Here is an 18,039-nt window from a genome sequence, read left to right as displayed (position 1 = left end):
GCTCCATACCCATTATATAGAGGTAATACATCTATCAGCTCCATACCCATTATATAGAGGTAATACATCTATCAGCTCCATACCCATTATATAGAGTTATTAATACATCTATCAGCTCCATACCCATTATATAGAGTAATACATCTATCAGCTCCATACCCATTATATAGAGGTAATACATCTATCAGCTCCATACCCATTATATAGAGTAATACATCTATCAGCTCCATACCCATTATATAGAGGTAATACATCTATCAGCTCCATACCCATTATATAGAGTTATTAATACATCTATCAGCTCCATACCCATTATATAGAGGTAATACATCTATCAGCTCCATACCCATTATATAGAGTTAATACATCTATCAGCTCCATACCCATTATATAGAGGTAATACATCTATCAGCTCCATACCCATTATATAGAGTTATTAATACATCTATCAGCTCCATACCCATTATATAGAGCTCCATACCCATTATATAGAGGTAATACATCTATCAGCTCCATACCCATTATATAGAGGTAATACATCTATCAGCTCCATACCCATTATATAGAGGTAATACATCTATCAGCTCCATACCCATTATATAGAGTTATTAATACATCTATCAGCTCCATACCCATTATATAGAGTTATTAATACATCTATCAGCTCCATACCCATTATATAGAGTTAATACATCTATCAGCTCCATACCCATTATATAGAGTTATTAATACATCTATCAGCTCCATACCCATTATATAGAGGTAATACATCTATCAGCTCCATACCCATTATATAGAGGTAATACATCTATCAGCTCCATACCCATTATATAGAGGTAATAATACATCTATCAGCTCCATACCCATTATATAGAGTTATTAATACATCTATCAGCTCCATACCCATTATATAGAGGTAATACATCTATCAGCTCCATACCCATTATATAGAGGTAATACATCTATCAGCTCCATACCCATTATATAGAGTTATTAATACATCTATCAGCTCCATACCCATTATATAGAGGTAATACATCTATCAGCTCCATACCCATTATATAGAGGTAATACATCTATCAGCTCCATACCCATTATCTAATACATCTATCAGCTCCATACCCATTATATAGAGTTAATACATCTATCAGCTCCATACCCATTATATAGAGTTATTAATACATCTATCAGCTCCATACCCATTATATAGAGGTAATACATCTATCAGCTCCATACCCATTATATAGAGGTAATACATCTATCAGCTCCATACCCATTATATAGAGTTAATACATCTATCAGCTCCATACCCATTATATAGAGTTATTACATCTATCAGCTCCATACCCATTATATAGAGTTAATACATCTATCAGCTCCATACCCATTATATAGAGGTAATACATCTATCAGCTCCATACCCATTATATAGAGGTAATAATACATCTATCAGCTCCATACCCATTATATAGAGTTATTAATACATCTATCAGCTCCATACCCATTATATAGAGTTATTAATACATCTATCAGCTCCATACCCATTATATAGAGGTAATAATACATCTATCAGCTCCATACCCATTATATAGAGTTATTAATACATCTATCAGCTCCATACCCATTATATAGAGGTAATACATCTATCAGCTCCATACCCATTATATAGAGTTATTAATACATCTATCAGCTCCATACCCATTATATAGAGGTAATACATCTATCAGCTCCATACCCATTATATAGAGTTATTAATACATCTATCAGCTCCATACCCATTATATAGAGGTAATACATCTATCAGCTCCATACCCATTATATAGAGTTATTAATACATCTAGCTCCATACCCATTTATTAATACATCTATCAGCTCCATACCCATTATATAGAGTTAATACATCTATCAGCTCCATACCCATTATATAGAGGTAATACATCTATCAGCTCCATACCCATTATATAGAGTTTAATACATCTATCAGCTCCATACCCATTATATAGAGGTAATACATCTATCAGCTCCATCATTATATCAGCTCCATACCCATTATATAGAGGTAATAATACATCTATCAGCTCCATACCCATTATATAGAGTTAATACATCTATCAGCTCCATACCCATTATATAGAGGTAATTAATACATCTATCAGCTCCATACCCATTATATAGAGTTAATACATCTATCAGCTCCATACCCATTATATAGAGTTAATACATCTATCAGCTCCATACCCATTATATAGAGTTATTAATACATCTATCAGCTCCATACCCATTATATACCCATTATATAGATTATATTAATACATCTATCAGCTCCATACCCATTATATAGAGGTAATACATCTATCAGCTCCATACCCATTATATAGAGGTAATACATCTATCAGCTCCATCTATCAGCTCCATACCCATTATATAGAGTTAATACATCTATCAGCTCCATACCCATTATATAGAGTTAATACATCTATCAGCTCCATACCCATTATATAGAGTTAATACATCTATCAGCTCCATACCCATTATATTAATACATCTATCAGCTCCATACCCATTATATAGAGTTAATACATATCAGCTCCATACCCATTATATAGAGGTAATACATCTATCAGCTCCATACCCATTATATAGAGTTATTAATACATCTATCAGCTCCATACCCATTATATAGAGGTAATAATACATCTATCAGCTCCATACCCATTATATAGAGTTAATACATCTATCAGCTCCATACCCATTATATAGAGTTATTAATACATCTATCAGCTCCATACCCATTATATAGAGTTAATACATCTATCAGCTCCATACCCATTATATAGAGTAATAATATACATCTATCAGCTCCATACCCATTATATAGAGGTAATAATACATCTATCAGCTCCATACCCATTATATAGAGTTTATCTATCAGCTCCATACCCATTATATAGAGTTAATACATCTATCAGCTCCATACCCATTATATAGAGGTAATACATCTATCAGCTCCATACCCATTATATAGAGTTAATACATCTATCAGCTCCATACCCATTATATTATACATCTATCAGCTCCATACCCATTATATACATCATTAATACATCTATCAGCTCCATACCCATTATATAGAGGTAATACATCTATCAGCTCCATACCCATTATATAGAGGTAATACATCTATCATTATATAGCTCCATACCCATTATATAGAGTAATACATCTATCAGCTCCATACCCATTATATAGAGTTAATACATCTATCAGCTCCATACCCATTATATAGAGGTAATACATCTATCAGCTCCATACCCATTATATAGAGGTAATACATCTATCAGCTCCATACCCATTATATAGAGTTAATAATACATCTATCAGCTCCATACCCATTATATAGAGTTAATACACATCTATCAGCTCCATACCCATTATATAGAGTTATTAATACATCTATCAGCTCCATACCCATTATATAGAGTTAATACATCTATCAGCTCCATACCCATTATATAGAGGTAATACATCTATCAGCTCCATACCCATTATATAGAGGTAATACATCTATCAGCTCCATACCCATTATATAGAGTTATTAATACATCTATCAGCTCCATACCCATTATATAGAGGTAATACATCTATCAGCTCCATACCCATTATATAGAGGTAATACATCTATCAGCTCCATACCCATTATATAGAGGTAATACATCTATCAGCTCCATACCCATTATATAGAGTTATTAATACATCTATCAGCTCCATACCCATTATATAGTGGTAATACATCTATCAGCTCCATACCCATTATATAGAGGTAATACATCTATCAGCTCCATACCCATTATATAGAGTTAATACATCTATCAGCTCCATACCCATTATATAGAGGTAATACATCTATCAGCTCCATACCCATTATATAGAGTTATTAATACATCTATCAGCTCCATACCCATTATATAGAGGTAATACATCTATCAGCTCCATACCCATTATATAGAGGTAATACATCTATCAGCTCCATACCCATTATATAGAGTTAATACATCTATCAGCTCTATACCCATTATATAGAGTTATTAATACATCTATCAGCTCCATACCCATTATATAGAGGTAATACATCTATCAGCTCCATACCCATTATATAGAGTTAATACATCTATCAGCTCCATACCCATTATATAGAGGTAATACATCTATCAGCTCCATACCCATTATATAGAGTTAATACATCTATCAGCTCCATACCCATTATATAGAGGTAATACATATATCAGTTCCATACCCATTATATATAGTTAATACATCTATCAGCTCCATACACATTATATAGAGTTATTAATACATCTATCAGCTCCATACCCATTATATAGAGGTAATACATCTATCAGCTCCATACCCATTATATAGAGGTAATAATACATCTATCAGCTCCATACCCATTATATAGAGTTAATAATACATCTATCAGCTCCATACCCATTATATAGAGTTAATACATCTATCAGCTCCATACCCATTATATAGAGGTAATACATCTATCAGCTCCATACCCATTATATAGAGTTATTAATACATATATCAGCTCCATACCCATTATGTAGAGTTAATACATCTATCAGCTCCATACCCATTATATAGAGGTAATACATCTATCAGCTCCATACCCATTATATAGAGTTATTAATACATATATCAGCTCCATACCCATTATATAGAGGTAAAACATCTATCAGCTCCATACCCATTATATAGAGTTATTAATACATCTATCAGCTCCATACCCATTATATAGAGTTAATACATCTATCAGCTCCATACCCATTATATAGAGGTAATACATATATCAGCTCCATACCCATTATATAGTGGTAATACATCTATCAGCTCCATACCCATTATATAGAGGTAATACATCTATCAGCTCCATACCCATTATATAGAGTTATTAATACATCTATCAGCTCCATACCCATTATATAGTGGTAATACATCTATCAGCTCCATACCCATTATATAGAGGTAATACATCTATCAGCTCCATACCCATTATATAGAGGTAATACATCTATCAGCTCCATACCCATTATATAGAGTTATTAATACATCTATCAGCTCCATACCCATTATATAGTGGTAATACATCTAGAGCTCCATACCCATTATATAGAGGTAATACATCTATCAGCTCCATACCCATTATATAGAGTTAATACATCTATCAGCTCCATACCCATTATATAGAGGTAATACATCTATCAGCTCCATACCCATTATATAGAGTTATTAATACATCTATCAGCTCCATACCCATTATATAGAGGTAATACATCTATCAGCTCCATACCCATTATATAGAGGTAATACATCTATCAGCTCCATACCCATTATATAGAGTTAATACATCTATCAGCTCTATACCCATTATATAGAGTTATTAATACATCTATCAGCTCCATACCCATTATATAGAGGTAATACATCTATCAGCTCCATACCCATTATATAGAGTTAATACATCTATCAGCTCCATACCCATTATATAGAGGTAATACATCTATCAGCTCCATACCCATTATATAGAGCTCCATACCCATTATTAATACATCTATCAGCTCCATACCCATTATATAGAGGTAATACATCTATCAGTTCCATACCCATTATATAGAGTTAATACATCTATCAGCTCCATACACATTATATAGAGTTATTAATACATCTATCAGCTCCATACCCATTATATAGAGGTAATACATCTATCAGCTCCATACCCATTATATAGAGGTAATAATACATCTATCAGCTCCATACCCATTATATAGAGTTAATAATACATCTATCAGCTCCATACCCATTATATAGAGTTAATACATCTATCAGCTCCATACCCATTATATAGAGGTAATACATCTATCAGCTCCATACCCATTATATAGAGTTATTAATACATATATCAGCTCCATACCCATTATGTAGAGTTAATACATCTATCAGCTCCATACCCATTATATAGAGGTAATACATCTATCAGCTCCATACCCATTATATAGAGTTATTAATACATATATCAGCTCCATACCCATTATATAGAGGTAAAACATCTATCAGCTCCATACCCATTATATAGAGGTAATAATACATCTATCAGCTCCATACCCATTATATAGAGTTATTACATCTATCAGCTCCATACACATTATATAGAGGTAATAATACATCTATCAGCTCCATACCCATTATATAGAGTTATTAATACATCTATCAGCTCCATACCCATTATATAGAGGTAAAACATCTATCAGCTCCATACCCATTATATAGAGGTAATACATCTATCAGCTCCATACCCATTATATAGAGGTAATACATCTATCAGCTCCATACCCATTATATAGAGGTAATACATCTATCAGCTCCATACCCATTATATAGAGGTAATACATCTATCAGCTCCATACCCATTATATAGAGGTAATACATCTATCAGCTCCATACCCATTATATAGAGGTAATACATCTATCAGCTCCATACCCATTATATAGAGGTAATACATCTATCAGCTCCATACCCATTATATAGAGTTATTAATACATCTATCAGCTCCATACCCATTATATAGAGGTAATACATCTATCAGCTCCATACCCATTATATAGAGTTAATAATACATCTATCAGCTCCATACCCATTATATAGAGTTATTAATACATCTATCAGCTCCATACCCATTATATAGAGTTAATACATCTATCAGCTCCATACCCATTATATAGAGGTAATACATCTATCAGCTCCATACCCATTATATAGTGGTAATACATCTATCAGCTCCATACCCATTATATAGAGGTAATACATCTATCAGCTCCATACCCATTATATAGAGTTATTAATACATCTATCAGCTCCATACCCATTATATAGTGGTAATACATCTATCAGCTCCATACCCATTATATAGAGGTAATACATCTATCAGCTCCATACCCATTATATAGAGGTAATACATCTATCAGCTCCATACCCATTATATAGAGTTATTAATACATCTATCAGCTCCATACCCATTATATAGTGGTAATACATCTATCAGCTCCATACCCATTATATAGAGGTAATACATCTATCAGCTCCATACCCATTATATAGAGTTAATACATCTATCAGCTCCATACCCATTATATAGAGGTAATACATCTATCAGCTCCATACCCATTATATAGAGTTATTAATACATCTATCAGCTCCATACCCATTATATAGAGGTAATACATCTATCAGCTCCATACCCATTATATAGAGGTAATACATCTATCAGCTCCATACCCATTATATAGAGTTAATACATCTATCAGCTCTATACCCATTATATAGAGTTATTAATACATCTATCAGCTCCATACCCATTATATAGAGGTAATACATCTATCAGCTCCATACCCATTATATAGAGTTAATACATCTATCAGCTCCATACCCATTATATAGAGGTAATACATCTATCAGCTCCATACCCATTATATAGAGTTAATACATCTATCAGCTCCATACCCATTATATAGAGGTAATACATATATCAGTTCCATACCCATTATATAGAGTTAATACATCTATCAGCTCCATACACATTATATAGAGTTATTAATACATCTATCAGCTCCATACCCATTATATAGAGGTAATACATCTATCAGCTCCATACCCATTATATAGAGTTAATACATCTATCAGCTCCATACCCATTATATAGAGGTAATACATCTATCAGCTCCATACCCATTATATAGAGTTAATAATACATCTATCAGCTCCATACCCATTATATAGAGGTAATACATCTATCAGCTCCATACCCATTATATAGAGGTAATACATCTATCAGCTCCATACCCATTATATAGAGGTAATACATCTATCAGCTCCATACCCATTATATAGAGGTAATACATCTATCAGCTCCATACCCATTATATAGAGGTAATAATACATCTATCAGCTCCATACCCATTATATAGAGGTAATACATCTATCAGCTCCATACCCATTATATAGAGTTATTAATACATCTATCAGCTCCATACCCATTATATAGAGGTAATACATCTATCAGCTCCATACCCATTATATAGAGGTAATACATCTATCAGCTCCATACCCATTATATAGTGGTAATACATCTATCAGCTCCATACCCATTATATAGAGTTAATAATACATCTATCAGCTCCATACCCATTATATAGAGTTATTAATACATCTATCAGCTCCATACCCATTATATAGAGGTAATACATCTATCAGCTCCATACCCATTATATAGAGTTATTAATACATATATCAGCTCCATACCCATTATATAGAGGTAATACATCTATCAGCTCCATACCCATTATATAGAGGTAATACATCTATCAGCTCCATACCCATTATATAGAGGTAATAATACATCTATCAGCTCCATACCCATTATATAGAGTTATAACATCTATCAGCTCCATACCCATTATATAGAGGTAATAATACATCTATCAGCTCCATACCCATTATATAGAGGTAATACATCTATCAGCTCCATACCCATTATATAGAGGTAATACATCTATCAGCTCCATACCCATTATATAGAGGTAATAATACATCTATCAGCTCCATACCCATTATATAGAGGTAATACATCTATCAGCTCCATACCCATTATATAGAGGTAATACATCTATCAGCTCCATACCCATTATATAGAGGTAATACATCTATCAGCTCCATACCCATTATATAGAGGTAATAATACATCTATCAGCTCCATACCCATTATATAGAGGTAATACATCTATCAGCTCCATACCCATTATATAGAGTTATTAATACATCTATCAGCTCCATACCCATTATATAGAGGTAATAATACATCTATCAGCTCCATACCCATTATATAGAGGTAATACATCTATCAGCTCCATACCCATTATATAGAGGTACTAATACATCTATCAGCTCCATACCCATTATATAGAGGTAATACATCTATCAGCTCCATACCCATTATATAGAGTTAATAATACATCTATCAGCTCCATACCCATTATATAGAGTTATTAATACATCTATCAGCTCCATACCCATTATATAGAGGTAATACATCTATCAGCTCCATACCCATTATATAGAGTTATTAATACATATATCAGCTCCATACCCATTATATAGAGGTAATACATCTATCAGCTCCATACCCATTATATAGAGGTAATACATCTATCAGCTCCATACCCATTATATAGAGGTAATACATCTATCAGCTCCATACCCATTATATAGAGGTAATACATCTATCAGCTCCATACCCATTATATAGAGGTAATAATACATCTATCAGCTCCATACCCATTATATACAGGTAATACATCTATCAGCTCCATACACATTATATAGAGGTAATAATACATCTATCAGCTCCATACCCATTATATAGAGGTAATACATCTATCAGCTCCATACCCATTATATAGAGGTAATACATCTATCAGCTCCATACCCATTATATAGAGGTAATAATACATCTATCAGCTCCATACCCATTATATAGAGGTAATACATCTATCAGCTCCATACCCATTATATAGAGTTATTAATACATCTATCAGCTCCATACCCATTATATAGTGGTAATACATCTATCAGCTCCATACCCATTGTATAGAGTTAATACATCTATCAGCTCCATACCCATTATATAGAGGTAATACATCTATCAGCTCCATACCCATTATATAGAGGTAATAATACATCTATCAGCTCCATACCCATTATATAGAGGTAATACATCTATCAGCTCCATACCCATTATATAGAGTTATTAATACATCTATCAGCTCCATACCCATTATGTAGAGTTATTAATACATCTATCAGCTCCATACCCATTATATAGAGTTAATAATACATCTATCAGCTCCATACCCATTATATAGAGTTAATACATCTATCAGCTCCATACCCATTATATAGAGGTAATACATCTATCAGCTCCATACCCATTATATAGAGTTAATAATACATCTATCAGCTCCATACCCATTATATAGAGTTAATACATCTATCAGCTCCATACCCATTATATAGTGGTAATAATACATCTATCAGCTCCATACCCATTATATAGAGTTAATACATCTATCAGCTCCATACCCATTATATAGAGGTAATAATACATCTATCAGCTCCATACCCATTATATAGAGTAATATTACATCTATCAGCTCCATACCCATTATATAGAGTTAATACATCTATCAGCTCCATACCCATTATATAGAGGTAATAATACATCTATCAGCTCCATACCCATTATATAGAGGTAATACATCTATCAGCTCCATACCCATTATATAGAGTTATTAATACATCTATCAGCTCCATACCCATTATATAGAGGTAATACATCTATCAGCTCCATACCCATTATATAGAGGTAATACATCTATCAGCTCCATACCCATTATATAGAGGTAATACATCTATCAGCTCCATACCCATTATATAGAGGTAATACATCTATCAGCTCCATACCCATTATATAGAGTTATTAATACATCTATCAGCTCCATACCCATTATATAGAGGTAATAATACATCTATCAGCTCCTAACCCATTATATAGAGTTAATACATCTATCAGCTCCATACCCATTGTATAGAGGTACTAATACATCTATCAGCTCCATACCCATTATATAGAGGTAATACATCTATCAGCTCCATACCCATTATATAGAGTTATTAATACATCTATCAGCTCCATAGTTATTATCTATAGCTCCATACCCATTATATACATCTATCAGCTCCATACCCATTATATAGAGGTAATACATCTATCAGCTCCATACCCATTATATAGAGGTAATAATACATCTATCAGCTCCATACCCATTATATAGAGGTAATACATCTATCAGCTCCATACCCATTATATAGAGGTAATAATACATCTATCAGCTCCATACCCATTATATAGAGTTAATACATCTATCAGCTCCATACCCATTATATAGAGGTAATACATCTATCAGCTCCATACCCATTATATAGAGGTAATACATCTATCAGCTCCATACCCATTATATAGAGGTAATAATACATCTATCAGCTCCATACCCAGTACCCGAAGATGCCGGTGCGTGTGTAGGTAGTCTGGATATCTCTGATGAAGGGGACATGAACCTGCTTGGAGAAGAACAACAGCAACAACCCCTGCAGTCTCACTGAAGATACCTTGTGGGGGGGAAAGAACGGGACGGGACGGAAAGAGAGAGAGAGAGAGAGAGAGAGAGAGAGAGAGAGAGACAGAGAAAGAGAGAGAAAGACAGAGAAAGACAGAGAAAGACAGAGAGAAGTGGGAGGAAGAGAGGGAGAAGTGGGAGGAAGAGTGAGAAGGGGGAGGAAGAGAGAGAGAGAGAGAGAGAGAAGAGGGAGGAAGAGAGAGAGAGAGAGAGAGAGAAGAGGGAGGAAGAGAGATACAGAAAAAAGACGAGAGAACGAGAGACAGAGGGAAAGGAATGACGAAAGAAAATGGAGAGAGTGATCACTAAAGGTAAACAACTGGATGGGATTTGAGAGGATCTGACCTGTTTATTAAATCCTGACAGAGATAAAGGGCCCTGATCTGACCTGTTACATAAGTACCAGACAGAGATAAAGGGCCCTGATCTGACCTGTTTCTTAAATCCTGACAGAGACAAAGGGCCCCGATCTGATCTGACCTGTTACATAAATACCAGACAGAGATAAAGGGCCCTGATCTGACCTGTTTCTTAAATCCTGACAGAGATAAAGGGCCCTGATCTGACCTGTTACATAAATACCAGACAGAGACAAAGGGCCCCGATCTGATCTGACCTGTTACAAAAATACCAGACAGAGATAAAGGGCCCTGATCTGATCTGATCTGTTACATAAATACCAGACAGAGATAAAGGGCCCTGATCTGACCTGTTACAAAAATACCAGACAGAGATAAAGGGCCCTGATCTGATCTGATCTGTTACATAAATACCAGACAGAGATAAAGGGCCCTGATCTGACCTGTTATATAAATACTTGACAGAGACAAAGGGCCCCGATCTGATCTGACCTGTTACAAAAATACCAGACAGAGATAAAGGGCCCTGATCTTATCTGTTACATAAATACCAGACAGAGATAAAGGGCCCTGATCTGACCTGTTACATAAATACCAGACAGAGATAAAGGGCCCTGATCTGACCTGTTACATAAATACCAGACAGAGATAAAGGGATCTGATCTGATCTGTTACATAAATACCAGACAGAGACAAAGGGCCCTGATCTGATCTGACCTGTTACATAAATACCAGACATCGATAAAGGGCCCTGATCTGATCTGTTACATAAATACCAAACAGAGACAAAGGGCCCTGACCTGATCTGATCTGTTACATAAATACCAGACAGAGATAAAGGGCTCTGATCTGATCTGTTACATAAATACCAGACAGAGATAAAGGGCCCTGATCTGACCTGTTATATAAATACTAGACAGAGATAAAGGGCCCTGATCTGACCTGTTATATAAATACTAGACAGAGATAAAGGGCCCTGACCTGATCTGATATGTTACATAAATACCAGACAGAGATAAAGGGCCCCGATCTGATCTGACCTGTTACATAAGTACCAGACAGAGATAAAGGGCCCCGATCTGATCTGACCTGTTACATAAATACCAGACAGAGATAAAGGGCCCTGATCTGACCTGTTTCTTAAATCCTGACAGAGATAAAGGGCCCTGATCTGACCTGTTATATAAATACTTGACAGAGACAAAGGGCCCCGATCTGATCTGACCTGTTACATAAATACCAGACAGAGATAAAGGGCCCTGATCTGATCTGTTACATAAATACCAGACAGAGATAAAGGGCTCTGATCTGATCTGTTACATAAATACCAGACAGAGATAAAGGGCCCTGACCTGATCTGATCTGTTACATAAATACCAGACAGAGACAAAGGGCTCTGATCTGATCTGTTACATAAATACCAGACAGAGATAAAGGGCCCTGATCTAACCTGTTATATAAATACTAGACAGAGATAAAGGGCCCTGATCTGACCTGTTATATAAATACTAGACAGAGATAAAGGGCCCTGACCTGATCTGATCTGTTACATAAATACCAGACAGAGATAAAGGGCCCTGATCTGACCTGTTACATAAATACCAGACAGAGATAAAGGGCCCTGACCTGATCTGATCTGTTACATAAATACCAGACAGAGATAAAGGGCCCTGACCTGACCTGTTTCTTAAATCCTGACAGAGATAAAGGGCCCTGATCTGACCTGTTATATAAATACTTGACAGAGACAAAGGGCCCCGATCTGATCTGACCTGTTACAAAAATACCAGACAGAGATAAAGGGCCCTGATGTGATCTGTTACATAAATACCAGACAGAGATAAAGGGCCCTGATCTGACCTGTTATATAAATACTTGACAGAGACAAAGGGCCCCGATCTGATCTGACCTGTTACAAAAATACCAGACAGAGAAAGGGCCCTGATCTGATCTGTTACATAAATACCAGACAGAGATAAAGGGCCCTGATCTGACCTGTTATATAAATACTTGACAGAGACAAAGGGCCCTGATCTGACCTGTTACATAAATACCAGACAGAGATAAAGGGCCCTGATCTGATCTGTTACATAAATACCAGACAGAGATAAAGGGCTCTGATCTGATCTGTTACATAAATACCAGACATCGATAAAGGGCCCTGATCTGATCTGATCTGTTACATAAATACCAGACAGAGATAAAGGGCTCTGATCTGATCTGTTACATAAATACCAGACAGAGATAAAGGGCCCTGATCTGACCTGTTATATAAATACTAGACAGAGATAAAGGGCCCTGATCTGACCTGTTATATAAATACTAGACAGAGATAAAGGGCCCTGACCTGATCTGATCTGTTACATAAGTACCAGACAGAGATAAAGGGCCCCGATCTGATCTGACCTGTTACATAAATACCAGACAGAGATAAAGGGCCCTGATCTGACCTGTTTCTTAAATCCTGACAGAGATAAAGGGCCCTGATCTGACCTGTTATATAAATACTTGACAGAGACAAAGGGCCCCGATCTGATCTGACCTGTTACAAAAATACCAGACAGAGATAAAGGGCCCTGATCTGACCTGTTATATAAATAATTGACAGAGACAAAGGGCCCTGATCTGACCTGTTACATAAATACCAGACAGAGATAAAGGGCCCTGATCTGATCTGTTACATAAATACCAGACAGAGATAAAGGGCCCTGATCTGATCTGTTACATAAATACCAGACATCGATAAAAGGCCCTGATCTGATCTGATCTGTTACATAAATACCAAACAGAGATAAAGGGCTCTGATCTGATCTGTTACATAAATACCAGACATCGATAAAGGGCCCTGATCTGACCTGTTATATAAATACTAGACAGAGATAAAGGGCCCTGATCTGACCTGTTATATAAATACTAGACAGAGATAAAGGGCCCTGACCTGATCTGATCTGTTACATAAATACCAGACAGAGATAAAGGGCCCTGACCTGATCTGATCTGTTACATAAATACCAGACAGAGATAAAGGACCCTGATCTGATCTGTTACATAAATACCAGACAGAGATAAAGGGCCCTGATCTGACCTGTTATATAAATACCAGACAGAGATAAAGGTTCCTGATCTGACCTGTTACATAAATACCAGACAGAGATAAAGGGCCCTGATCTGACCTGTTACATAAATACCAGACATCGATAAAGGGCCCTGATCTGATCTGTTACATAAATACCAGACAGAGATAAAGGTCCCTGATCTGACCTGTTATATAAATACCAGACAGAGATAAAGGGCCCTGACCTGATCTGATCTGTTACATAAATACCAGACAGAGATAAAGGGCCCTGATCTGATCTGTTACATAAATACCAGACAGAGATAAAGGGCCCTGATCTGATCTGACCTGTTACATAAATACCAGACAGAGATAAAGGGCTCTGATCTGATCTGTTACATAAATACTAGACAGAGACAAAGGGCCCTGATCTGACCTGTTACATAAATACCAGACAGAGACAAAGGGCCCTGTGTGTGTTTTCTCAACCTGCAACAGGACCACAATGAGAACCTACTCAGGCCTCCTATTGTTTTCTCACAACTCACTGGTGCAGCTCATACACACACACACACACACACACACACACACACACACACACACACACTACCTTGATGTATCCCCTACTGGCCAGTGTGTTCATCAGTAGGTGGCTCCAAGAGTCTTCTACCAGCAGGTCTGACAGAAACCTCAAAGGAGCTGCATTTACCTCCTGAAGACTGACACACACACACACACACACACACACACACACACACACACACACACACACACACACACACACACACACACACACACACACACACACACACACACACACACACACACACACACATAAAAAACACGCACACGCACGCACACTCTTTAATAAACATAGATTTACATACAGTAAACACACAGATTTTACACTCAACATCCAATAGCTATCCAGCAGACATGATCTCACCCAATCACGTAGAGGTCTGTGGCAGGCTGGGCGTCCAGCTGCAGCAAGGAAGTGACATCACCAGGAGGCTCTGCTGTCGCCACATTCCATGTGACCATGTGCAGCCTGTCAGAAACAAGCAGAAAGTAGAAAGAGAAATATCAACAAACTGTTTATTTCCAGCTTTAGAACGTAGCCATAGAACCCATCCTTAGCACCCAGCCTTAGAACCCAGCTTTAGAATGCAGCCTTAGAACCCAGCTTTAGAATGCAGCCTTAGAACCCATCCTTAGAACCCAGCTTTAGAACACAACCTTAGAACCCAGCCTTAGAACCCATCCTTAGAACGCAGCCTTATAAACCATCCTTAGAACCCAGCCTTAGAATCCAACCTTAGAACCCAACCTTAGATCCCAGCCTTAAAACACAGCTTTAGAATGCAGCCTTAGTACCCAGCTTTAGAACCCAGCTTTAGAACCCAGTCTTGAGACTTAGGACCAGGGGTACTGGGCAGAGTCCCAACAGGCCTGAAAATAACCCTGTGTGTATCTCTCTCTCTCTCTGGGTGTTTGTACGTGTGTGTGCACCTGAAGGTGTCTCGGGGGCGTCCACAGAGCTGAAAGGCTTCGTCCAGAGTGCGGGACAGTTCCTCGTTAGCCTCATCATCAGAGCTCAGGTCCTCTACACAGGTCAGCAGCTGGGACAGGCGCTGTCGGAGCAGCAGTCTACCCTTTGACCCTTGGGACGCCGTGCTGGAGGTGCTGTCGGACCTCACACGACTCCCGACCCCCGACCCAACGCCGTCAGACACACACAGTGCATCCATCGCCATTTTCATTGACACAGACATAGCCAGTTCTGACTGTAAGTGTGTTTGTCTCTCTGAGTGATAGCAGGGCAGAGAGAGATCGGTTGGTGAGATGGAGAGATACAGTCTGGAGAACAAGAGAAAGAAGGGAAGAGAAACGTCCTCCGGGATAATAATCAGCTCTGACAAACTATTCAGATTCTGTCCTCTTCTCTGACTGATGGTCCAGCTACCTTACTGAGGTCTGCAGCTTTTAGACCGTCAGCTTCTTGTTAAACCAACGGAGTAGCTTCTCAGAGCAGTGGCTCCTCTCTCTTTCATCATCATCTTTGTGTCGTTCACACACAACAGACCTCCCATAGAACCCAGTCTGTGATTCGTTTGCTTCTTGTTGATTGGCTTGCTAGTGGATTCCTCCTGCTAGCAGCAAACTGGAGGTTTGGAGGTTTTAATCTTCTGAGATCTTCTGAGATCTAATCTGGGTTGTCTTCCAGTAGATCCAGTAGATCCAGGAGATCCTCCCTCAGAAGAGGCCCAGAATTAACTGTACAGTCTGCTGCCTTTATGTCCTGTCCTCTTTCTGTCCTGTCCTCCGTGTGTCCTGTCCTCTGTGTGTCTTGTCCTCTGTGTGTGCTATCCTCCGTGTCTGTGTGAGTGTGGTTTGCTGGCCCGAGTGACTGGACGACTCACTGAGAGCGACAGAGTTTTGGTGACGCAGGCGAACGAGTGATGGAGAGAAAGAGTGAGATTAGGACAATAATCTGGAGCAGGGGACGTGAAATGGTGTGTGTGTGTGTGTGCGTGTGTGTGTGTGTGTGTGTGTGTGTGTGTGTGTGTGTGTGTGTGTGTGTGTGTGTGTGTGTGTGTAATCCACCATCACAGAGGGTATTGTTTCAGGACTAGAGTGACGTCACACCATGTAAGAGTTTTAATATTAATGCTTCACTCTACTCATTAACACTGACAACTGTTACTACAATGGACCGAGAGAGAGAGAGAGAGAGAGACAGAGAGACAGAGAGACAGAGAGACAGAGAGAGAGAGAGACAGAGAGAGAGAGACAAGGAGAGAGAGACAGAGAGACAGAGAGAGACAGAGAGAGAGACAGAGAGAGAGACACAGAGAGACAGAGAGAGAGACAGAGAGAGATTCCACTTCTTCCACTTTGAGCCAGGAGAGATTGACATGCATATAATTAATGTTAGCTCTCTGTGTACATCCAAGGGCCAGTTGTGCTGCCCTGTTCTGAGACAACTGCAATCTTCCAAAGTCCCTCTTTGTGGCACCTGACCAGACTACTAAACAGTAGTCCAGGTGCGACAAAACTAGGGCCTGTAGGACCTGCCTTGTTGATAGTGTTGTTAAGAAGGTAGAAACTAGGGCCTGTAGGACCTGCCTTGTTGATAGTGTTGTTAAGAAGGTAGAAACTAGGGCCTGTAGGACCTGCCTTGTTTATAGTGCTGTTAAGAAGGTAGAAACTAGGGCCTGTAGGACCTGCCTTGTTGATAGTGTTGTTAAGGTAGAAACTAGGGCCTGTAGGACCTGCCTTGTTGATAGTGCTGTTAAGAAGGTAGAAACTAGGGCCTGTAGGACCTGCCTT

General features: G+C 37.6%; 1 protein-coding gene across 1 annotated transcript; it reads right to left on the bottom strand.

Annotated features, from left to right (window-relative positions):
- Positions 1-11,155: 11,155 nt before the first annotated feature.
- LOC135562558 (inositol polyphosphate 5-phosphatase K-like) lies at positions 11,156-17,150 on the bottom strand. The gene is made up of 4 exons (XM_065005065.1): positions 16,219-17,150; positions 15,653-15,757; positions 15,317-15,425; positions 11,156-11,284 (listed from the first exon to the last, which is right to left on the bottom strand). Exons 1-4 carry the CDS (start codon positions 16,479-16,481, stop codon positions 11,156-11,158), a joined length of 606 nt encoding a protein of 201 aa, XP_064861137.1. The 5' UTR covers positions 16,482-17,150.
- Between the last annotated feature and the right edge of the window lie 889 nt (positions 17,151-18,039).

The sequence above is a fragment of the Oncorhynchus nerka genome, linkage group LG19 (assembly GCF_034236695.1).
Source record: "Oncorhynchus nerka isolate Pitt River linkage group LG19, Oner_Uvic_2.0, whole genome shotgun sequence".
Lineage (NCBI taxonomy): Eukaryota > Metazoa > Chordata > Actinopteri > Salmoniformes > Salmonidae > Oncorhynchus > Oncorhynchus nerka.
Note: the sequence above shows the minus strand (reverse complement) of the source record. Positions and strands in the feature narration are given on the sequence as shown.

Bases quoted from the DNA above. Each gene is read 5' to 3' on its own strand.
- LOC135562558 (XM_065005065.1), bottom strand. From the start codon at position 16,481: ATGTCTGTGTCAATGAAAATGGCGATGGATGCACTGTGTGTGTCTGAC. The intron at 15,758-16,218 runs GTGCACACACAC...TGTTTCTGACAG, and splicing joins CGCCCCCGAGACACCTTCAG to GCTGCACATGGTCACATGGA. The intron at 11,285-15,316 runs GTAGTGTGTGTG...CCCCCCCACAAG, and splicing joins CCAGTAGGGGATACATCAAG to GTATCTTCAGTGAGACTGCA.